Below are 23,797 nucleotides of genomic sequence, written 5' to 3'. Positions count from 1 at the left end.
GCACCATGCCAGTGAAGAGTCATAGCCACCAGAGAGATAGAGTGTTCCATGGGGCCACGGAAACATCCATAGTCACAGAGTGGGTGACAATGGGGTATACACAGTCACAGAGTGGGTGACAACAGAGAGTGATTGTAGTGGGCCGTGTTTCTCTTGTGTTATGGGCGGTGGTAAGCTATTTCCCTCAGTGCCGGCTAGAGTGATAAAGAGTGATTATAATAAGTGAAAGTGTATTTTGATGAAAAGTGTTATTTTTAAAGAAAACTAAAAGTAATTTGTTTAGCCGCATGTGATTGTTTGTTTGTTGTTTCTATGTTGCACTCTTATTATATTCTGTCTTACTGGGCTGTTTAGCTTACCCAGTAAGCTATCACAAAGGATTGAGATGGAGGTATACTCTTGGTGGAGAGTTCGAGGGCGACTCGAAGATTTAGTTTCTTTTCATTATTATTATTTTATTTCATTAGATGGATGTAATAAGGAGTGATTTAAGATGTAAACTACGATAGATTGGTTTTTGAGGTTTTAGTTTGGACAAACCTTAGATTGCCACCAATAGGAGTTTTTTTTATAAGATTTAAAGCTACGGTTTGAACATTTTATGTTTGAGATTTGAATTTGATGATTTACTTTGAATGTTTCTGTTTGATTTTAGTGATCATTTGATTATCGCCCATAAGGGCTGAAACCCTACATGTATCAAGGTTTGGGTCTTGACACTCAATGTGATGAGCATGGGACTAGGAGGATTTACCATGATCACGGCCTCGTTAGGTGGAGGAATTAGGCCGACCATGAAGCTTCCAACAGAATTCCTTGGTGTGTCTTTCCTTACCACAGTCACACTTAACAGGTTCCCGTTTAGAGGAAGGGCAATCACTGGGAAGAATAGAACCACCACTAAGCTGTGTAGTAGACCCAGAAAATAGAGCAAATTGTTACTGAGAGATAAGGGCTGCAACAAAACAATGTGACGGCTGTCCTCCAACTGAATCAAACAGTAGGACTGCTCCAAGGCAGGGAAAGGATCTCTACTAAGCAATGGGGCACGAATCTGATCATACTCAAAAAATCGCACACGTGGAACTTATCTTCCCGCTTCTTGAAACTAGTAGCATCAGCAATGCAAGTAGCCTGAATAGTATCATAGAAATCTAACTCTTGCCACAGACTTCGCAACTCAGAATAATATTGTGACAGAGTTAGATCCTTTTGCTTGGTCTCACGAAGTTTCTTTCAAAGTTCATAGACCTATGCATCATTCCCGACCTGGGAATATGCGTCTTGAGCAGCTTTCCAAATCTTGGCAGCAGTATAAGGTAACCCTAGCAATTTGGAGTTGCACAGAATTGATGAGAAAGGGCATCACCAAGGAGTTATCAAAACTCAACTTCTTCTGTGCTGCACCAGCAGTAGTGGGCTTCCAAGTTGAGCCTGTAATATGGCAAACACACCCACGTGAATCGATGGACAGGTAACAAGAATGCAACCACATCAAATAATTGTTCCCATCTAATCAAATAGAGCTTACAGGGAAAGAGGGAAAATCAAAATCATTATGAGTCCCACTATTCGTTCCCTCAGTTCCAGTTGATGCAGTAGTAAGATCCAAGGTTTAGAGTATCGGTATCGGGTATCGTATCGGTCGGGTGATTTTAAGAGACGTATCGTATCGTTTCATATCGTATCGTATCAAAGATACATATCGAACACAACAGATACGCATAGAAATGGTCAAGATACACATGGAAATTCACTTTTGGAACAAAAAACAATATAAATAAGCAACATACAACAAGTGTCATGCATAAACACTAAAATGGAGAATAATGTATAACCAAACAAGTGCATTAAATTGAAATTGTTATAAAAGATGAGCTTTCTTAGATGTTGTAATCGTCTATAGCCATCAAGAGTATTGGATGACGCAAAGGATGATGTTGTAGCAGTCCTCGATTCATTTTTTAGTCCAAAAGTGTGAAAAACCAAGATTAAATGCAAGATTTTAGTCTCTTGGTTGAGAGTTTTCCTTCATTTTTCCGTTAGAATAGGAGTTGTATCAAGTCTATGAGTGAAAATGGTTTTTTTATGGAATGTATCGGTATGTATCGGTACGTATCGGAATGTATCGGTACGTATCGGAATGTATCGGTATGTATCGGCATGTATCGGTATGTATCGAATTGTATCGGCCGATACATATCGATACGAATTCGATACGTATTAAACCACCCACAGAACCCTTTTCTGGACGTATCGATATGTATCGGTCTGTATCGTATCGGCCGATACAAAACGATACCAATCGAGACGTACTAGTTTCTAAAAAAAAGATATGTATCGGTATGTATCGTATCGGTATCGACCGATACCGATACGTATCGGTGTGGATCGTATCATATCAGTCAATACTACTAAGATCTGACATTGTCACCAATCAAGATGTTCACACTGGTTGAAGAAGAAAGACGAACGATCTAAAACATACCACGATCACAGAAATCATAACCATCACAAACCAACAACAGGGAAAATAAACTCCGAAAAATCGATCAGTGAAAGAAAAACCCTGAAAAGATTAAAAAAAATGAAGCTTAAAGGGGGTTCTCAGACCATATTAGGGTGGATCTGAGAAACCGAAATAGAGGATGGAGGAGAGGCTTTTGGTGGTGTAGGAGACCACCACCAAGAGTGGGCAGTAGGTGAAAACGAGAGAGAAGAGAGAGTGAGAGGCAATAGGCGAAAAAACAAGAGAGAGAGAGAGAAGGTGGAGGCGGCAGTAGGGAAAAAACGAGGGAGAGGGGCTTCGGCTAGGGCTGGGATCCCAAGGTGGATCTCAGCTCTGATACCATGCTTGATTGGGGGAAAAGATTGACTGCCCATTGATAGCCCTACTACTTTATTTATAATAAGTGAATGATAGGTACAAATACAAGTACAAGAAGGCCCCTATGGACAGATTTACCCTTATACCCATATTACAACAACAGCAAACCATTTCTATCGCATTATTCTGTAAGAACGTCAACAAATATACTTGGACTTACCAGGGACTCTTATTGATTGAATAATACTTCAATTTCAACTTATCCAAGTTAGATTTATCACAACCCTCCTTCAACCAATCTCGTAATGCTGGATTGTTGTACCATACCTATAGGAAAAGCAAAGCATCAGTAAAGCAGTGAAAGGCATGTATGATGTATCTTGATGGCTTTAGTATTACTCTAGCATAGACCACAGAAACCAAATCACTTTCAAGATAACAGTTAATAGAAGTAAAACAAATATACAACTTTTAGTATACCCAATAATGTATACCAGTCACAGGTGATAATCAGTCCATAAGAGGATCGCAACTTCAGGTCGAGCAACAGTAAATACTTCGATCGGCTCTCAGATGTGCAGGAAATTTCAAAACAATAAACTAAAAAACAAGAAATCAAAGAAGGGAAGAAGATAGGGTAGTTTCTCTAAGACTCGGGTCTCTCACCCACTGTCACACCCCACCCAAACTAACCCGATTTATATGACTGAATGTCCACTGACATTTCCAAAACCACCAGGATCTCAGTTCTATGGCCTACCACACAATTAATAATCAAGTAATCATTAAGAGAATCAGAGTAATGCAACGGAAGATTAATACTATAATATAAACATCATTAATTGAGTTCTATGTGATAATAGTAGAGTCTATGTACCATACAGTTCTTTGAACTTTACATCCATTATATCTACATAATATTCCAAGATGAATATTTACACGAGAGATTGTGTTAACATATCCAACACCAACTACATCAAACCATAGCCACTGAAGGCACAACTGACACGGGCACATGCATCACCGTGCTCATCCTACTCAGCTCCTCCAATGTCTGCTTCTTGCTCGACAACAAACTGGGATGAAGGGTCCACATCCATCATCGCCATACTACCTGTCATATCTAAAAGAGAGATATATCGAGGGGTGAGCTCCACTGAGCCCAATGAATGGAATCACACAAACAAACACATATAGTCCATGATTTATGCATGATTCGATATTAATGTCATCAACAATGCCTAACAAGCATAATGCCTAAGTCTCGTGATAAGTCAAATACTATAGCAACTTTTGTTGCAATGGAAGTTTGCCAGACACGTGTACGTCCTGCCCTGCAAACCCATATGTCAACCCTAGCTCTCCCTCAGTTACGGGCAACTCCGTCTGCCATCTGAGTTCAAGAATAGTACACCATTCCATCGGTATCACTATCGGTTACCAACACCTTCCCCCTTATTGGTAAGGGATGTAGTATAGGGTACGTTCTAGCCACATGCATTCTAATCATAATGTAATGCGCATGAATGAAGGTATAATCGATGCCCATACAAAGCCATATCAACCCTCATACAATGAACAACATAAATGATTTTCTATGTATAACCACACAATGATCATCTCTAAATCACAATCACATTCAATGCTTCTCACTATCAAACCAAAGATCATTGTGCCAATGTAGATATACAAATCATATCACACATAATGCATGTTTCAACATATGCTTCATACATATTATAAAATAAATAAACACTCCATAAAAAAAAAATACTTCCCACTCACCTTCAAATATGTAAGAGTTCCCACAAACAATTCCCGAAGTCAACCCTTGTGAGGCCTCATCATAGTGTTAATCTCTAAGAAAAATAACGTTAATTAGCCTAGAAGATTACAAGGCCAAACCCCAAGAACCCAGACCCTAATCAGCAAAACAGAGTTCAGCAAGGAGGACCGGATGATCAACAAACCATGGACCGGTCGTCCGCAGTGAGCCAAGATTGACCATTCGGTGATTGCTGCAGAGCTCAAATTTGAGTCTTGAACTCAAATGGCTTCAACCAAACTCCAAATTGAAGAGAAATAACAGAGGGGAAAAGTTAATCATATGACATTTAGCTAGTATGAACTCAATGGAACTCCAATTAGGTTGAATAAGAGCTCAATTAGGTTACAAGAGCTCAAAAAGGGATTCAAATCATGATTAAATCAAAGTTGAACAGAATCAAAGCAATTAACGCTAATTCCATGATCATCTATACAATCTAGGTCTGATTTAGGTTAAGCATGGCTAATGCAGCCATGCATGAAGATTCAAAAGTAGATTAAAGCATAAATCATAAGCTAGATTAAGAATTACACCCAACGATTGAAGAATTTCAGGAGATTAGAACCCTACTTGATGATCTTGGCTAACTGGAGTGACAGACCACAACAATCTAGTGAAACCAGTGCCAGGCAACTCCAGTTCTTCTTCTTCTTCTCTTTTCACTTCTCCAGAGCAAAATTTCTAAGTTTACAAAGTGAGAAATGAAGTAGAAAGCTGAGTTTTCTATTTATAAGATTAGGCAACTAAGGCATGTTTGGTTCGCTCCACCTAGAATTAGTTTGGTCCTTATAGAAATAGTTTGAATTAAAAAGCCATCTAGCCCAGGTGGGACCCAATGTCGAGTCCCGGGAAAGGCGTTTCTTAATGTAAACGGGAGCCCGACCGAATTGGTGTACAGGTAGCTAAACACAGTGGGGTCATGTGGGGCCCACAAGGAGGATCCACATTCAAGCTGATACGACCATCCGGTTGGGTCACCAGATAGTGGATGACCGTCCGGGGGTTACCACTGTTCAGCCTTTTGTAAAACACTAAGGGGGTCTCTTACCTATTGCTCGGTGTCCGAAATCGACAGGTTTTGCATGTGTTCGATCCAACATTCCTCATATGCAAACTTATGTATGAGGTCCCATCCAGTCTCTCAGACTCCATAATAGCTACATCAGTCGGTTGTTCGGAGTCCGTCATCGGTGAACTGGGGGATTGATCCGAATTTCCAACAGTCAAAGTCCACAACATGGAGACATACACAGATGTTGAACCTAGACCTGAAATCATACAATTTCAATCAGACCCGGTTTAGGGGTGGGTTTTACACCCACGACCTCTCAACGTATTTTGTTCTCTCATCAATGGCATCTCACCATACTCTCTCACAGAGCTAAGCACAAAGCTATGTTTTTTTTTTCTCAATCTTATTAATCAAATTTGTGTACAAGGCTGTAATCCCTTACAAACTTATATAGAAGACTCAAAAACAAACTCGAAACACTAAAAAGGAAAGAAAGGCCTAATCCAATCCTTAACTAATAAGGTAACATAAACTAACTCAAAACTTGACTCTAGCTGAACTAATAAAGTAAATCTCGTTTTCTTAATTTCTACCAATATTTTAGGCCCATTAAAGTGGCTCATTACAAAGAAAACACATGAGATCAAAGGCCCAACACCTACATAACCCAACGCAAGGCTTATTTCCAATAAAATAAGCCCTTTAGGTGACTTATTTCCCCAGCCACCTCTGGCCACGAAGGCACGAATCAGCGTGATTTCCTTCCGTTCCAGAATAGCTCAACTAAACTAAATGGAAGCAATTATTTGTTGTGGTCTCGCTCTTGCCGCTTTGCAATTAGTTCCCGTGGTCTTTCTATCTATACCACGGGTGCGGTTGCCAAACCCTCTGATGCTGGTTCTGCGCTTGACAAGTAGGTGACTTCCAATTTTCTTGTCATGTCCTACCATGTCAATTCTATGGAACAGGAAATTGCCGGGCGTTATCTTCTTCTTGACACAGCTGCGAAAATTTGGAAGACAGCCAAGGATACTTACTCTAAAGTTGGCAATGCTGCTGCTCAATATGAGCTTCGCCAAAAAATTCTTCAGACCAAGCAACTGGAGCTGTCCCTTTCCCAGTATTACTCAAAGCTGTGTACCATGTGGCAATAATTAGATTTTTTTGGGACTTATACTTCTACCTGTGAGACAGATGCTACTGGGTTTCAGAAATGGGAAGAGGACTTACGTGTGTTTGATTTTCTTGCTGGACTCAATTTGAGTTTGATCAGATCCGGGCTGCCATCCTCCATCGTGATCCTCTTCCCTCCCTTAAACAGGCGTATTCTCTTGTTGCTGCTGAGGATGATCGTCGAACTGCTATGATTCAGCCTGCTACACAGGAATGGTCTGCTCTTCTCTCTGGTTCTCAGTCTAGTACCCGTGGAAATTCTTCCCGTAGTACTAGGGCTGATCATACAAACACTGATCGACCTCCTGTCAAATGTGATTATTGTGGTCGGGAACGACACACAAAGGACCGTTGTTGGAAGCTTCACAGCCGTCCTGTAGATACCTAGGGACGTGGTTCAGGTCGTCCTTCCCGGGCTAATCAAGCTGTCTCTGATGATCCTTTTTCTGACCCGACCGGCCCTCTTTCCAATGATGAGATGCAGCACCTCCGTACTTTGATGTCCAGGCTGGACACTACTGCCTCTTCTACGGCTGCCTCTGCCATTTCCTTGCCCAAAAATTCTGGTTCAGGAATTTCTTTTAGTGGTAGTTGTTCCTCTGTTGATTCCACCTCATGGGTATTGACTCTGGCGCAACTGATCACATGACAGGTTCTCCTTCTCATTTTTTGAATTATTCTCCTTTATCTGGTAATTCCAAAGTTCGTGTTGCTGATGGTTCTCTCTCCCCTATCTCTGGGAAGGGAACTGTACAGTGTTTGCCGTCTATGCGTATTTCCTCTATCTTGCATGTTCCCAAATTTTCTACTAATCTCTTGTCTATTAGTAGTCTTACTAAAGATTTGCACTACAAAGTCATCTTTTTTCCTTCTCACTACTTGTTTCAGGACTTGAATACGGGTCATACGATTGGTAGTGGTACGGTGGTTGGTGGTCTCTATATGCTCGACGGCTGTTTGTCTTCAAATTCTGCTTTGACATCTCCTGGTTCTCCCACTGGCACCTCAGATTCTGCCCTTACTGAGCTTCTTACATGGCACAAGCGTCTTGGCCATCCTTCCCTTGAAGTTTTATCTACTTTATTTCTTCTTTGATTAAGAGATGTAATCCAAATAATATTAGTTGTGATGCTTGCATTTTTGCTAAACAAACTAGAATTGTTTATCCTGTTTCTGATAATATAAGTTTTGATGTGTGAGGCCCTGCCCGGTGTGTGTCCACTTTTGGATTTCGTTGGTTCATTACTTTTCTTGATTGCTTTAGCCGGACTACCTGGGTCTACTTGATGAATCAGAAGAGTGATGTCTTTAGTTGTTTCCAGTTATTCCATAAGATGGTTCAGACTCAATTTGATGCCCGTGTGAAGATTGTGTGCACTGACAATGGGAAGGAGTACATGGACAGCCGGTTTCGCACTTACTTTGACTCACGCGGGATTATCCACCAGACCTCCTGTGTCGACACACCAGCCCAGAATGGTGTTGCCGAACGAAAAAATAGACATCTTTTGGAGGTTGCTCACTCCCTTATGTTCACCATGCATGTCCCTGCACGATTTTGGGGGGATGCTATGCTTGCTGCCTCATATCTTATTAATCGGCTGCCTTCTCGAGTCTTGGATGCTCACTGCCCTCTAGAGGTTCTGTTGGGGAGTTCCTCCTTTGTTGTCCCTCCAAAGGTGTTTGGGTGTGTTGTGTTTGCTCGTAATCACCACCATATTGGGAAGCTTGATCCTCGGGGTCTTTGGTGTGTATTCTTGGGATACTCTACCACTTAAAAGGGCTACAAATGTTACCATCCTCCCACACGGCAATTGTTGATCTCTATGGATGTTGTGTTTCGTGAGTCTGAGGCTTATTTTTCCCCTACTACACCTCTTCAGGGGGAGCCTCGGAGTGAAGAAATGTCTCCTCTCATTTAGCCGTTGGAAGTTGAGATTTCTACTATGGAAGAACCATCGACGGAAATAGAGATTCAAGATCGGATCACCGGACAGGAACAGGACCAGCCCCTAATACAAGGAGTTGTTGAGCAGCCTATTGTCCAAGGGGAGACTAGAAGAAAATATCCCTACTATGATGAGACGTTTGGCAAAGGAACTTGGCACAGAAAGACTACCACCTCCGAACCATCTCCAACTGCACTTCCAGCTCCAAGTTCTCCTCAACCTCCTTCGAGTTCCTCTCCTGGTAAGCCTGCCTATGATCCTAGTCTTGATTTGCCTATCACTATTAGGAAGCCTAAAAGGAGTTGCACTCAACATCCTATTTCTAATTTTGTGTCTTTTGACTCCCTTTCCCCTTCCTTCCAAGCCTTTATTACCTCTCTATCCTCTGTTTCTATTCCTAACTCTTGGCAAGAGGCTATTGCCGAACAGAAGTGGAAAGAAGGAATGAATGAAGAGATGAGTGCTCTGGAGAAAAATAAAACTTAGGAGTTGACAACTCTTCCTCCTGAAAAAGAAACCAGTCGGCTGTAAATGGGTCTTCGCCTTCAAACAAAAAGCAGGTGGGTCTGTTGAAAGATACAAGGCCAGATTAGTTGCAAAGGGCTTTACCCAAACCCATGGCATTGATTACCAGGAAACATTCGCCCCTATTGCGAAGATGAACACAGTCAGAGTAATTATCTCATGTGCTATTAATCAGGGTTGGGAACTTCAACAACTTTATGTAAAGAATGCCTTCCTCCATGGTGATCTTAAGGAAGAAGTTTACATGGAAACAGATTTACCACTTCAAAGACTAGAGGAAAGGTATGTCATCTAAAGAAAGCTTTGTATGGGTTGAAGCAGTCTCCAAGAGCCTAGTTTGGGAGATTTCATAAAGCTATGGTGTCAAATGGCTACAAGCAGAGTAATGCTGATCACACATTATTTATCAAGAAATCAGGGCAGCATATCACAATGCTAATTGTCTATGTCGACGACATTGTGATTACAGGAAGTGACAATGAAGAAATAAAGAAGTTGAAGAAGTACTTAGGTACTGAATTTGAAGTGAAGGATCTAGGGAAACTCAGATATTTCTTGGGAATTGAGGTTGCCCATTCAGCTCGTGGCATCTCTCTGTTCAATGAAAATATACCCTTGATCTGCTCAGTGAAACTGGAATGTTAGGGTGTAAACCTGCAGACACACCTCTGGAGCCTAATACTCATTTGAAGAGCAAGGACAGAGATCCTGTTGATAAAGGCAGCTACCAGAGACTTGTTGGCCGCTTGATATACTTATCACATACCCGGCCTGATATAGCCTTTGCCGTGAGCTTGGTCAGTCAATATATGCATGACCCTCATTATTCTCATTGGGAAGCTGCCTACAGAATTTTGAGATACTTGAAGTCTTCTCTTGGAAAGGGAATTTTATACTCTCCTCATGGCCATACTCGAGTTGAAGCATACACAGATGCAGACTGGGCTGGTTGCCCTGATGATAGGAGATCTACTTTAGGATACTGCACCTTTGTTGGAGGTAAATTAGTCACTTGGCTGAGCAAGAAGCAGTCTGTTGTTGCTCGATCAAGTGCTGAAGCTGAATTCCGAGCCATGGCACATGGAGATTGTGAGTTAGTGTGGATACAAGGCCTTCTACAGGATTTACACCTTCCAATAACTCTACCCCTGCATCTCTACTGTGATAGTAAATATGCCATTAGTATAGCACACAACCCTGTTCAACATGACCGTACCAAGCATGTGGAGGTTGATAGGCACTTCATTAAAGAGAAGCTGGAGCAAGGAGTTGTGTGTGTCCCATTTGTTCAGTCCAGTGATCAACTGGCTGATGTTCTTACTAAAAGTCTTTGTTCTAAGTCTTTTTCTTCTGTAGTTAGCAAGTTGGGCATGGTTGATATATATGCACCAACTTGAGGGGGAGTGTTGTAATGTAATGGGTACAATGGTAATTCTGTCCTAGGGGTATTATTGTCATTTGCATCCATTCTGGAATGTTCCTCATCTAGTTATAAATAAAGAGTCTGTGGACACATTGTTCATAAGCCAAATTCAAGGATTTCCACAGATACCAAATTGGTGGGTTCAAGCTAACAACATCATAGATCTCAGAATTTTAGGTATCACAACCAGGAGGTTTAACACCACAGATTATTCCCAATCTAAATTCAGATTAACCCCAAATTCAGGTAATATGCAACTAAATAGTAGTACTTCAACCCCTCAAAGTAGGATGAAGATCCAACGGTTGGATTCGAAGTTATCAGCAAAGAAATGAACATAGAAACTAATCTCAGAATTAGAAACAGGAATATATATTCAAACCCCCAAGGCAGAACAGCAAATCAACATAACCATATAAATTGCCCAACAGATGGAATATCATAAAGATCAATTCATTCTAATGGCTAAATGTTCCAGAACAGCAATACTTCAACATAGCAAGCTAACATCAGAAATATTAACTACCAAAAACAAGCAATTCACAGGTCAGACCAGTCCCATGTTATAGTCAAAGAAGAATATGTTAGGTGGAACAACAATCCATAAACTTTCCATGATCCGCTGGCTGGTAGAATCACAAACAGTACCTCATTGATGCTGGCCAACAAGAGCAGAAAAAAAAAGTAACCGCAGGGCTTATAAAGGCAAGGGACAAGTCTAGTTATAAATTTAGTCAGCCCCTTCTATGTATCAGCAACCAGGTGTCTCAATCATAGTTGTCATGGCGTCGCCATGGCGTCCTGGCGCTGGAGAGGGCTGCATGGCGACCTACGCCATGGCGACCCTCTTTGATTTCTTCTTCCGACTCTCTTTCCCTCTTCGATTTCTTCTTCCTGTCTTCGATTTCTTCTTCCCTCTTGATTTCTTCTTTCCCTCTTCAATTTCTTTCGATTTCTTCTTGATTTCTTCTTCTGTCTTCTTTCCTCTTGATTTCTTCTTCCTGTCTTCTTTCCCTCTTGATTTCTTTCGATTTCTTCTTTCCTCTTGATTTCTTCTTGATTTCTGAATTTTCTTCTTAAAACTTGAGAAACAATAGAAAAAATAAAACATGGCTTGAGTATACATCTATTAACACATTAAAAATAGAAAATAAAAAATAAAACATGGTCGACATGCTCGCCATGCAACGCCATGGGGCGACATGTCGATATATCGACGTGACACCCTCCACCGACTTGGATCGCGTGCGCCGTGACAACTATGGTCTCAATAGGCATCAATTAGCTTCAACAGTCACTCGATAGGTAGTGTATAGTTGCAGGAAACTCAAAGGAGAAAATAGAATGAAGAAAGGTGAGACAAGAAAAAGGGGATATGACCAAGGCCACTCACCTATGGCCTAGGTAAGTCTCTCACTCATCCTAATGGCATCACACCAAGCTAATGCAAGGAATCTCACTATGCCCACTGTCTTTCACAGCAAAAGGCAAACAAACTTCAAAATAGAGCGGCCGCATGTAGACAGCCCCTCTTTTATTGATAAACAGCAACTAGAGTTCCCCCCTAGCATGGAGAAGGAAACCCCTAGAAAATAGTAACCAAATAAAATAAAAACATTCATTAAATTAGAAACTACTACAACCATAAAGAGAATCTAAACAAAATAGAAACCATAAAAAGTCTCCCCACGCATGGACTGTTTAACATGTAGCATTGGGCCTAAATCTGGCCAACAAAAGTGGACCAATAGCTAGGCCCAGAGGCCTAGGCTGGCTGGCTGGCTTTTTCTTCTCTTCCACCTCCTTCGATCTACACATCAAGCAGCCTACAACCATAACTAGCTTTCGCTTTTAGGAATCATTGCCATATGTTATATTTGTTTTTTCGAATATTAACCAAACACTTATAGACCATGCTGCACAAACTATAATTAGTCAGAAGCCAAAGGAGCAGATGAATGCACTTTAGTCTAGCCTAAGGGGCCTCTAACAAGTGGAATGTTCAAATGATAATACTATTTTCCGGTTCCCACAATAAACGTCAGGCATAGAAAACTTTCCAGTATCAGTCACATGAAATTTACATGCAAATCAAGTGTGACCTCATTTATCCATGTGTACTTGTATAAATACATAAGAATCACTTTGTACTAAACTAACCTGTAAATGGAAAATGTCATCAATTACAGTTGCAGCTTTAATAAGCAAGACTAGAGCTTCCTTGTCTGCTTCTGAGATCCCAGTAAGCTGTGTAACAGAAGAGAGAATAAGTACAAAAAAAAATTACTGAATTATTAAAACCATAGAGATTCGTTAGAACATGAGAGAGAGAGAGAGAGTGAGCAGTATCTTCTGCTAGGAGAGGAGACAATGTCTCATAGAATATGTAAAGGTGATCAAGAAAAGCACAACTAAACCTGGCAAACAGGAACATTGCAATATCCAAACATTTGTCAAAATGCAGCTTGTAGAATAGTTCATACTTCATACTTCATTAATATGAAAAGAATAATTATTTGGAAAATGAGATAGTGAACACAAGAAGAAAAGCATTCTGCATGCCTTGTGTGGCTAGTAGTTGAAATTAGGCTTTCAAATTTTTTTATCAGGAACAGAAGGAAAATTATAGGGTTTGTAGCTTTGAATCTTCTCCATCAACCCTCAGTTCTTGTACTCTTCCCACCTTGAAAGCCAGTCGGACTTTCTAGTTGCCAAAATCCTCTTATTGCTCCCACACCTCATATAGTTACCACTAATAAAGTCATGTTTTGAATATGTTGCCAGTGCTCCATCATGATCACAATGCTACAGAGATCATGAGGCATTGTCACGAAGACGCAGGTTAACATAAGAAGATTTCAAACAGGAATTTACAACCAAATAAATAATTTCAGAATTTCAGCTACAATATCCAGATTCCAGAAGTTAAGGTTTTTCTCTGGGGGTGGGGGGTCCTTATGGGTGTATTTTTCTTCTAAAAGCTTAATTCCGGGCTATAGTAAGGCCCTACAAGGTATACAAATAGTTTTAGGATCAATCCTCTGCTTATTCTATGCTTTCAAATGCTTAACTTCTTTAGAAAAATGTAAGAATTTCCTAAGCAGAATTCTCTTGACTAACTAGATATGATTTTTTTTTCCTGCTCAAAAATGCATATTGATTCTCTTTCTTTTGCTTGTATAGGGACATAACTGTCCTGCTGTTTTATTTCAATCTAATCTCCATGTAGACATTTTGCTGACACATGAATGAACTTTTTTGCGTTGCCTAGCAAAAATTAATAATACATATGTTATGAAACAAGTTTGACTACATTTGCATCCTCTGTTACCCTAACATATGCTTAAGAAATATGGAGTTGTTAATATTTACATCCAAGTTAAGAAACAAGAAACGGCTAACCGCCTGAACTAATAAGAAAGAAATTAACCCAACAAAGGTGACTCCAGCTTCTTGGCTCCAACAGGACCAAAATCCTATCTGGCCATGGAGACTCTTTCATCTCCTTTTTGACATAGTTTCTATGTACTCTTTTCTTTATAATATATTGTAATTTATAAAGTGGACAGGGATTTAGTAAGGCCAGCTCATACTTTAGCAAATAGGGCTCGTCTAACTAAGACTGTTAATAGGTTTTGTGGATCTTATTCGGACTCTTGTAACTTGCTTTGATCTTAATGCATTTTTCTTTCATCAGAAAAAAAAACATTAACATCAACTAAATCTCAAGATAGGAATCAAGAGAATTAACATAACAATTAAGTGAGATTGTGATAATCGCTAAAATAGTAAAATTATTACAAGGCACGAGAACAATAATACCTACCTCTGGATCAATGCAAATTGGAGAATAGCGAGAAAGCTGTTTCTGCAGACTCAAACAACGAGCCTCTGTATTACAATTATACCTACAGCAGTGTCAAAAAGAGATCAGAAATGCACATGAAATTATTGTAACATAAATTTAGAGACATGACGCTAAAGATGGTGCATTTCTTTACTTAAAATAAAGGGTTAATTCCACGGACACCCCCTGTAAGTATATGAAATATCACGGACATACCAAACTTTGGAAAAATATCATAGACTACCCTTACTTTATGTTTTTATTTCAACTTAGTCCACTCCATTAGGTCTGTGCAGTTAAGTTGCTGTTAATTCTTTTATAATGACGAAATTACCCTTACCACAGGGTGAACTTACCATAATACCCTTAAGGGTACTGCCCCATTAGCAGAGGGAGTCTCTTGACAGTAGCCGTTGCTGTCCCGTTCTAGTGGCTTGGTTGTTTGCGGCGCATGCTAAGTTGGCGTTGCAGGTTCCGGCACCAGCTCCAGCGTCGTCATTGGATGGGCCTATGATGCCGGACAATTCGCAGAAGTGTGTGAAATCGCTGCAAACGTCGCTTCTCAGTCGCAACATCCACATTCCACAGCCCAACGCGACATGCGACGCAATCGTTTGTTTTTGCGGGATTCAGCTTCATCAGAACCTGCTTGAGCTGTCCTGCTGCATTTAATTTCTTCGCACCATAACGCCACGCCCACTGCCGCCGTTAGGAACTTGGAGCGGAATTGCAGAAACTCCTCCTATTCGGCTTCACTAGGTGCCTTGGAGCCCTTGAGAGGGTTAGTAATCTCTCTCTCTCTCTCTCTCACACACACACACACACACAGACATTTCCCCCACAAGAGGATTTCCGATAAGGATTACTTCCGCTGTTTTTATCAATTTGATTCGTTGCAATTTTCTACAAAATTACTACTTGTTTTAGTTGGTGTTTTTCATTCAAATATAGTTTTAAAAATCAAAATATGATGAAAGGATTCTCTCTCTCTCTCTCTCTCTCTCTCTCTCTCTCTTCTCTCTCCACTTGTTCATTTTTTTTTTTTTAATTTTGAATTCTTGCCGATGGGAAGAACAGAACAAAGTTTCTGGTGGGTGGAGCAAGAAAAATTAGGAAATGGTCGAAAAAAGTATTTGCTCTATATGTATTCTACAATCTAGTCTCCACTCTTTTTGTGTTTTCCTTTTGTTGTGATGAAATTGGTAAATTCTGTTTGTGTTCCTCTCCGTCTATCGCCAATCTGCAACCTTTGCTTTCGTTTTCATCTGGCAGATGGCAATGGCAGATGGGCAGAGTATTCTGTGTTTGTTTCCTTTTTCTGTTTCATATAGCATAAGACTTTTTTGGACTACGCTATACGTTGGTGGTCGATACCATATATAGAATGACGAAATTGCCCTTTTTTTTGCTCCACTCTTCTTCATTGGGAACAGCTGAAGGAAGAAGAATGGGACAGCAAGGTGAGAAAGGAGGAGCAGCGACGGCGACAGTGATGAGAGAGCGAGGAAGATGTTTAGCAGGGACCGCCAACTCATGGGGCTGACGTGGCTGTTGGCGAGGAACAAAACGGTGTACATACCAACGGTGTCAGCGGTGCTGAGGGCTATGATGTACAGTGCGCACCCTCCACACCAGTCCAAGTGCAGCCCAGACCAGGAGAACAATGCCCCATTTGCAGAGGGAGTGTCTTGACAGAACCCAGCAGGGAATCCCATTGATTCCAGCCAATTCGTCCTGCCTATCTGATTCCCTTGCCTCTCTGCCGAGATCGGTTGTAACCTCATCGGAATGGGCTCCGCCGGTGTCACTGGTTTCCAGGATCCCTGAATCTGGAAATCTTTCCTTTTCTCTTTAGGAATTGAAAGACCTCTACCGAAGGCCATCTCCAGACTCCGGTGGGTTCTCCACTCCCCCCCTCTCTCTCTCTCTAATGAACACAACACAAACAAATGCTAAGAACCACCGATCTCGCGTATTTGACTTCACCGCCGGTGGGTTAACTAATGCCGGAGCTGCTGTCTGATTTTCTACAGTAAACGGAAATATTTTAAAAATTAAAAAAAAAAAAAAAAGAAAGTTGAAGAAGATGGGAGGATTGGATTTCATTCTTTAATTAATCTATTTAAATAACTATTTGGGGGTTAAAATGGACATTTCAACTTTGGGTGCTAACTGTGCTTAACGTTAGGGGAAGGTTGATATTTTTCCAAAGTTTGGTATGTCCGTGATATTTCATATACTTATAGGGGTGTCTGTGAAATTAACCCTAAAATAAATTGATTTCTTGATCGAACTATTTCTCATCAAAATAGAAACTGATAAATGGGGAGGGGGGGAACTGAACAAGTGGTTAGCAACATGGTACAAGGTATTTATTTTAGTTGTTTTAATTGAATTATGTGTGTTCTAGTACTAAATTGTGTGTATACAGCACCATACCGCGTACACTACCAACCTAGGGTCCAGAGTCCAACTACCATTTTGTATGTGTTTTTTTTACAATCTAAGGGTGCCACTATGTTTAAAGGGCCTAAAATAGGGTTTCCTAGAAGTTTAGGGAACTAATTTGGCCATTTGAGCTTCAAAACCATCAATTGAAACAAGCAACCGACCAAAATTTTGCTGTTTCACGAAATATTCCGAAACCTTGAACCTTGGTTAGCAAAAAAAATTGTGTAACAAGGACAACAATTACAACTAGTAGAATGTGCCCACACCAGACACCAATACCAACACTTTACTATTTGCCTATATAATTTTCATAGCAGCTGCCATGTAAGACACTGAACCCCATGTCTATAGACTTCCCTTTCTTTCTTTTTTTCTTTTTATCAATGGCAAAAGGGTAATTTTATCTGCAGTATAAAGTGGAGCATTACATATGGGAAAGCATTCTCCAAACCAGTAATGGAACAAGTAAATAGGATACTTATAAAAAGAAAGACAAAGAGTACGGTATAGCACTATAGCATGTATCTATATAGAACTGCCGTTCTTGTAAATTAATTAAGAAAAAGGAATGCATAACTATTATCCATTACAGACAAGAAATGAAAAGAGAAGTACATGAGTTGCTGCCTACCTGTACAACTGCATATTCTTTTGTGAAATTTTTTTGGGGGGAGGGGGTAGTGGAGGGTGCAGTGTTTTTTTTGGATGAATAATAATTTAATTGCAAAGAAACGGGGGAAGGGATATACAAGCCCGAAGGTCAAGAAGCCCGAGGCTAAGGAGAGTGCAAAATAGTGGAAGGAAGACCCTAGGAGATAACAATAAGTCTGTTCCTTGGGGAATCTATCACACTAGTCAGGGGGAGGGAGTTAGCTTTAGATGAAACGTCAAAGAAGATGGCCTTCCAAATCTTGTCAAGAGAGCGGGAGTTGGACGTCCATCTTCTAAGGTTACGCTCCATCCAAATGTGAGATATAGAAGCACAAAAGGCAAGCTTTCCAACCAAGTCACAAATCGAGTTACCACCAAAAGTCATATGAATCCAAATCCATTCCCGAGAAAGCGGACGAGGTCTTCTACGAGTAGGCCAGCAATGGCGGAGAACCCGATTCCAAATGGAGGCTGCAAAGGGACAAGTGAAAAAAAGATGATCTATGTCTTCGTCCCCATTCCACCAAAGACAGCATCTAGGAGAGACTTGCATGTTGCGATGGATGAGAAAGGCCTGAGTTGGGAGACAATTTGCTAGAGCACGCCAAACAGTAAAGCTCTGCCTAGGGATGTAGCCTTTGTACCAAACCACTTTTTGCCAAGGACAAGGTGTCCCTCTATGTCTAACCATATCCCAAGTGGAGCGGGAGCTGAAAGTGCCTGAGGTGGAGGGAAGCCATAATATGGTGTCCCCTCTGCCTCGATGTCCAGAAGGAATAGGGGGAAGGGAGCTCCAAAGGTCAGCGGGGGGGGGGGGAGATGTGGGAGGGGACCAGGAGCCATTGGTGATGATGGAAGCCACTGAGCTAAGTCTGTCCAAGCCGGAATCGTAGATGACACGGGGGCTGACTAAAGAGGCCAGGACACCTGAGGGATGCCAATTGTCAAGCCAAAGATAGGTCTGCACCCCATCGTCAATCCTGCAAGAAATAGCTGCCTTGGCAATGTGCCTCACTTAAAGAATTCTGCGCCAGAAATAACAGAAATACAATTGGAAGAATACTCCCATTTATATGTTTAGGGCTCACAACCTGACACTTTTAAGTCTGTGTAACATAAAAGTACCTTTGACACAGTAACCTAAACAACTTTTAGAATTTCAGATTCTTTTTCTTTATCCAAGAGAAATTCAAACTATATGTTGATAAAAAGAATGAGAAAGAGTATACAAGAAGCATGGACAGATAAACCTATCTACAAAGAGGATGCACAAAAAGATATAGTATATAGCCTTCCCAAGTGGACATAATAAGTTATGTCAGCGAGACTCCATCACTTTGATGTCAAAAGCAAGTTAACTATGGTCTCCCCAAAGATGAGGAATTTTTTCTGAAATGCTCTCCCCCGGCAGCCCCAACCGCTGCCTGCACCTCTGCTTCTCATCCAGACCCTCCCTCTCCCTGTCCCTTTGCTTCCCACCTTGACCCACCCACCCTTGTTGTTGACCAATCTAACCCTGTTGAACAACCCTGGTCCTCCCTTTTCTCCGGCAGCACCTCTGCTAAACCTGCTGGACATCCTCTTCATTTCGTCCCCCCTACCTCCCTTGATGATTCCAAGATTGGGTTCTGCCCCAAAGAATTGCTCAACGATGAAATCTCAAAATGGCAATGCTGCCTTGTGGGGTATTTCCTGGGTAGCAGACCTCCTTACCATGTTGTCAAGTCCTCCCTTCTGAAACAATGGAGAGCTGCTGGTGCAGTCTACATTTACTTGCTATCAAGTGGGCTGTTCATCTTCAGATTCTCTGACGATTCCGATAAAGCTCGTAAGCTGGAAAGTGGGCCCTGGCAGATTGGGAAGAAGCAGATCTATCTCCGGCAGTGGGACCATCGTTCCTCACTCAACAGGATCGACCTCAAGCTCATTCCAGCTTGGATTAACCTACCTGGGCTCCCCTTCCATTACTGGTGCCCCTCTTGACTTAGCATCGTCGGATCGACCATCGGCAACCCCCTCTTCTCCGACGAGCGCACCAAGAGAATGGATCGACTCTCCTTCGCTCGCATATGCGTTGAACTCTGTGCTGAAGACCCTCCACCGGACTTCGTCACCATCCAGGAAGAAGATGGACACTCATTCACTCAGCGTGTTCTCTATGAAGGCCTGCCCCACCACTGCTCTGTCTGCAAGCTCTTCGGTCACACCTCCAAGAACTGTGTATCAGGTTCTCCTTCTTCCAAGAGCCACTCGACTTCCCTGCTTGCTCCTGAGGCTCAGGTCGAGGCCGAGACCTTCGCAGAATATCACAGACCAGCTCCGTCTTCATTTCATGTGCTTGCTACGTCCTCGGCTACAGTACTTGTTGCTGGTTCTACTGACCCTGGGACCTCCCTGCTTGGCTCCCCTGCTGCTGGTTCTATCTCTGCTTCTAAAGGCATCTCGATGGACTCCATCGCTACTAGTGTCGTTGTTGGTTCTATCGTGCTTCCAACTTGATCGATTCCACCTCAGTTACTGCCAACGCTGCTACTGGGGACAGTTCTCGTGGCCGGAAAAAACATAGGAACTGCCACCAGAGGAGTAGGCGGGAACCAGACAAGACTCCAGCACCTGGCGAGATCCCCGAGGCTCACCTACCACGATGCTCACCTGACACTGGCCACAACAGGTTTTCTGCGCTCATGGACCTCGATCCTGAGGCCGTCTGCGATGTCGCTGTCTCTCCGGTTCTTCAGGAGCCCAGGGAGAACCTACACGAAGACCTGCAACCTCCCTCTGCAAACCCTCTTGCGCAACACCTTTCGCCTCTGCTTCGCTCCCTTTCCCCTTTTGCTATTACAGCCTCGAAGCCCTCCACTGCTACACTTTTAAACCCCCCCACTTCTAGCTCTTACCTACCCCCAACGTTGGACCCTACTCCCCAAAATACCCAGTTGACCTTTCCACGTGGCCCTCCCCTTGTGCCATTCCACTTAAAAATATTTCCTATTGACCCGACCCAATTACCCTCCTCCCCAACTCTTCTATCCCCACTTATCCCCTTTAACCCAACCAGCTTGAACCCAACCGAACCAGTCCCAGCCCCCCTTACCGGTTCAACTGGTCCCAACTTACCCCTGAGTCATCCCTCTCCCTCCTTTCCCTTGGTTTGCTTCCCCCACTTGCGTGAATACAGTCTCCAGCCCCGCAGTGTTCCACCGAGGTCCAGAGTTAGTCCATTCACTGGTTGGCTGCCCCCTCCACCTCCCCTCCCATGATCCCTTGGACCATCCGGAACGTTCGTGGGCTTAATGCTCCGGCCAAACAAGCTGAAATCCGTGTTCGCCTAAAGACCTCCAAATCCCCCCTTTGTTGTCTCCTTGAAACCAAAGTGCTTGAGCACAACTCGTCCCGCATTGCTTACTCTCTGGCCCCCTCTTGGTCCTTCCTTTCCAATTATGACCACTCCCCCCTTGGCCGCATCTGGGTTCTGTGGGATCCCACAAAATTCCATATCTCGGTCACCTCCTCATCCTCTTAATTTCTCCATCTCAGCATTTCTGATCACCTCCATAACCATCTCTTCTTCTTCACCATGGTCTATGCCCTCAACCGCCATCCCGATACGATCCCTCTCTGGGAGAATATCCGCTCCATCTCTTCTTCTGTTGGTTCCTCCCCCTGGGGCATTGGAGGTGACTTCAATGTCGTTTGCTTTTGTCATGACAAATTGGGTGGTTCTCCTATCGACCACCAAGCAGTTGCAGCCTTTAACTCCTGTCTGGAAGACTCTGGGCTAAACGACCTCAGATGGTCGGGTGCTGATCTCTCTTGGTACAACAAGCGCTCTGGCTCTGACAGAGTTGCCTGCAAGCTAGATAGAGTCCTTGTAAACGATCCTTGGCTTTACTCCCTTCCCTCTTATGCCTTCTTTGACCTTCTGGCCTCTCCGACCATTCCCCCATATCTCTTTTTGTCCTTCCTTACCTTTCTTTTGGCCCAAAACCCTTCAAGTACTTTGACATGTGGTCCTCCCACTCTGGTTTATTGCCCATTATCCAAGCGGCTTGGAACATCCCAGTTCATTCCTTCTCCTCCCCTCTGCTTGCCTTCTCCAAAAAGCTCAAGAATGTCAAGGTGGCTCACAAAGTCTGGAATTCCTCCACTTTCGGCAACATTTCTTCTCGTGTCTCCTCTTGTCGGGACACCCTCTCCTCCATCCAGCTCCGCCTTCAGGCTGACCCCCTCAACTCCTCCCTCGCCGAAGAGGAGATCCTCGCTGCTTCTGACCTTTCCTCATCTCTCTCCCTTGAGGAAAGCTTCCTTAAACAGAAATCCAGAATCAAATGGCTTGAGCTCGGTGACTCAAACACCGCCTTCTTCCACCGCTCTCTCAAAGCCCGCTCCAACTCCAACTCCATCCTCTCTCTTACTTCCTCTGATGGCACTGTCCTCTCCTCTGTGGATGCCATCAAAGCCGAAGCTGTGAGCTACTTCACTGGTGTCTTTTGCCCCCCTCCTCCCATACCCCCCTCCCTGCAGAACTTATCAACAAATTCCTCCCCCTCCCCACCTCCTCAACTCCCTCAGAAATCACCTCCGCTGTGCGCTCCCACAAGGCTAGTAAAGCTCCTGGCCCCGATGGGTTCAGCATGGGATTTTTCACCACTTGTTGGGACATCATCGGTGTCGAGCTTATCAGTGCCATTAAGAGCTTCTTCTTCAACCCTCAGCAGATCCAAAATATCAACCATACCTTCCTCTGTCTCATCCCCAAATCCTCTGGAGCTTCTTCCATGTCCGACTTCAGACCCATCTCCCTTTGTAATCTCCTCTACAAGTTCATTGCTAAAATCCTTGTCAACCGGCTCAGCCTTGTCATTGATTCCCTTGTCAGTCCTAACCAATCTACCTTCATTGCTGGGAGAAGCATCTAGGACAACATCATCCTCTGCCAGGAAATTGTCCAAGGCTTCGACTGCAAGTCCCACTCTCCTGCTGCTCTTCTAAAGATCGACATCCACAAGGATTTTGACTCCATCTGATGGGATTTCATCTCCCAAGTCCTCCTCAAGATGTCCTTCCCCTCCCCCCATTTTTGTCAACTGGATCCACTCCTGCATCTCCACTCCCCGCTTCTTTGTTCTCCTGAATGGTAGTCCTGCTGGTTTTTTCCCCTCCTCGGTTGGCATTTGCCAAGGCTGCCCCCCTCTCTCCTTTTCTCTTTTGCTTGTCCCTTGAAGTTCTCTCTCATAGCATCCAGTCCAAAACCGACCTCCACCTCATCTCCCCTATCCGTAAGTGTAAGCCTACAAACCTGACCCACCTAGCCTTCGCGGATGATATCATGATCTTCTCTAAGACTGACCCTCTCTCCATTGCATCCATCATGTCCTCCCTCAACCTTTTTCAGGGCCTTTCTGGTCTCCGCATTAACCTGTCAAAGTCCCAAATATTCCTTGCCGGAGTTTCGGACACCACCAAAGCCTCCCTCTCCTCCCTCACTGGCTTTACCATTGGCACCCTCCCTGTCCGCTACCTAGGCCTACCCCTCATCCCTGCCAGACTTTCAGCACACCACTGCTCCCCCATCCTGGACCTTCTTCGCAAGAGGTTGCAGCTTTGGAAAGCCAAGCTTTTATCTTATGCAGGTCGCCTCGAGCTTATCAGATCGGTGCTCCAGTCTTGCTACATTTATTGGAGTGGAGTTTTTGGCCTCCCAAAGGCTACCATCAAGGCAGCTGAATATATTATGTGTGCCTTCCTTTGGAAAGGTGTGGACTCTGCCAGGTTCCTCCATCCTATGAGTTGGACCTCCCTTTGTGTCCCCAAATCTGAAGGCGGCCTTGGGCTAAGGAGAATAAAAGCCGTCAACATTGCTGGGTCCATCAAACTTATTTGGAAGATCCTCACCAACAAAACCTCCATCTAAACTTCTTGGTTATATGTTGGGCCCCTCCATAGAGATTCCATTTGGTCTGTTAGTCCAAAGACTGACTCCTCTTGGGTTTGGCGCAGAATTCTGCAGATGAGACATTTAGCCAGGGACGCCATTTCGTGCACAATAGATGATGGTACGTCCACCTTGCTTTGGCTGGACAAGTGGCACCCTTCTGGTGTCCTCTCTTC

General features: G+C 43.0%; 1 protein-coding gene across 1 annotated transcript in view; it reads right to left on the bottom strand.

The window, feature by feature from the left end:
• Positions 1-23,797, bottom strand: part of LOC122660057 (nudix hydrolase 3-like) — a 79,570-nt gene that overhangs the window by 38,865 nt on the left and 16,908 nt on the right. Inside the window, exons 6-8 of the mRNA XM_043855230.1 lie at positions 14,564-14,645; positions 12,898-12,984; positions 3,048-3,154 (exon numbers count right to left, since the gene is read on the bottom strand). Coding sequence (XP_043711165.1) covers positions 3,048-3,154; positions 12,898-12,984; positions 14,564-14,645 — 276 coding nt within the window. The remainder of the gene's footprint in view (positions 1-3,047; positions 3,155-12,897; positions 12,985-14,563; positions 14,646-23,797) is intronic.

The sequence above is a fragment of the Telopea speciosissima genome, chromosome 4 (assembly GCF_018873765.1).
Source record: "Telopea speciosissima isolate NSW1024214 ecotype Mountain lineage chromosome 4, Tspe_v1, whole genome shotgun sequence".
NCBI classification, from domain to species: Eukaryota; Viridiplantae; Streptophyta; class Magnoliopsida; order Proteales; family Proteaceae; genus Telopea; species Telopea speciosissima.
The sequence above is the reverse complement of the archived record's forward strand: the minus strand, read 5'-3'. Positions and strand labels throughout refer to the sequence as shown.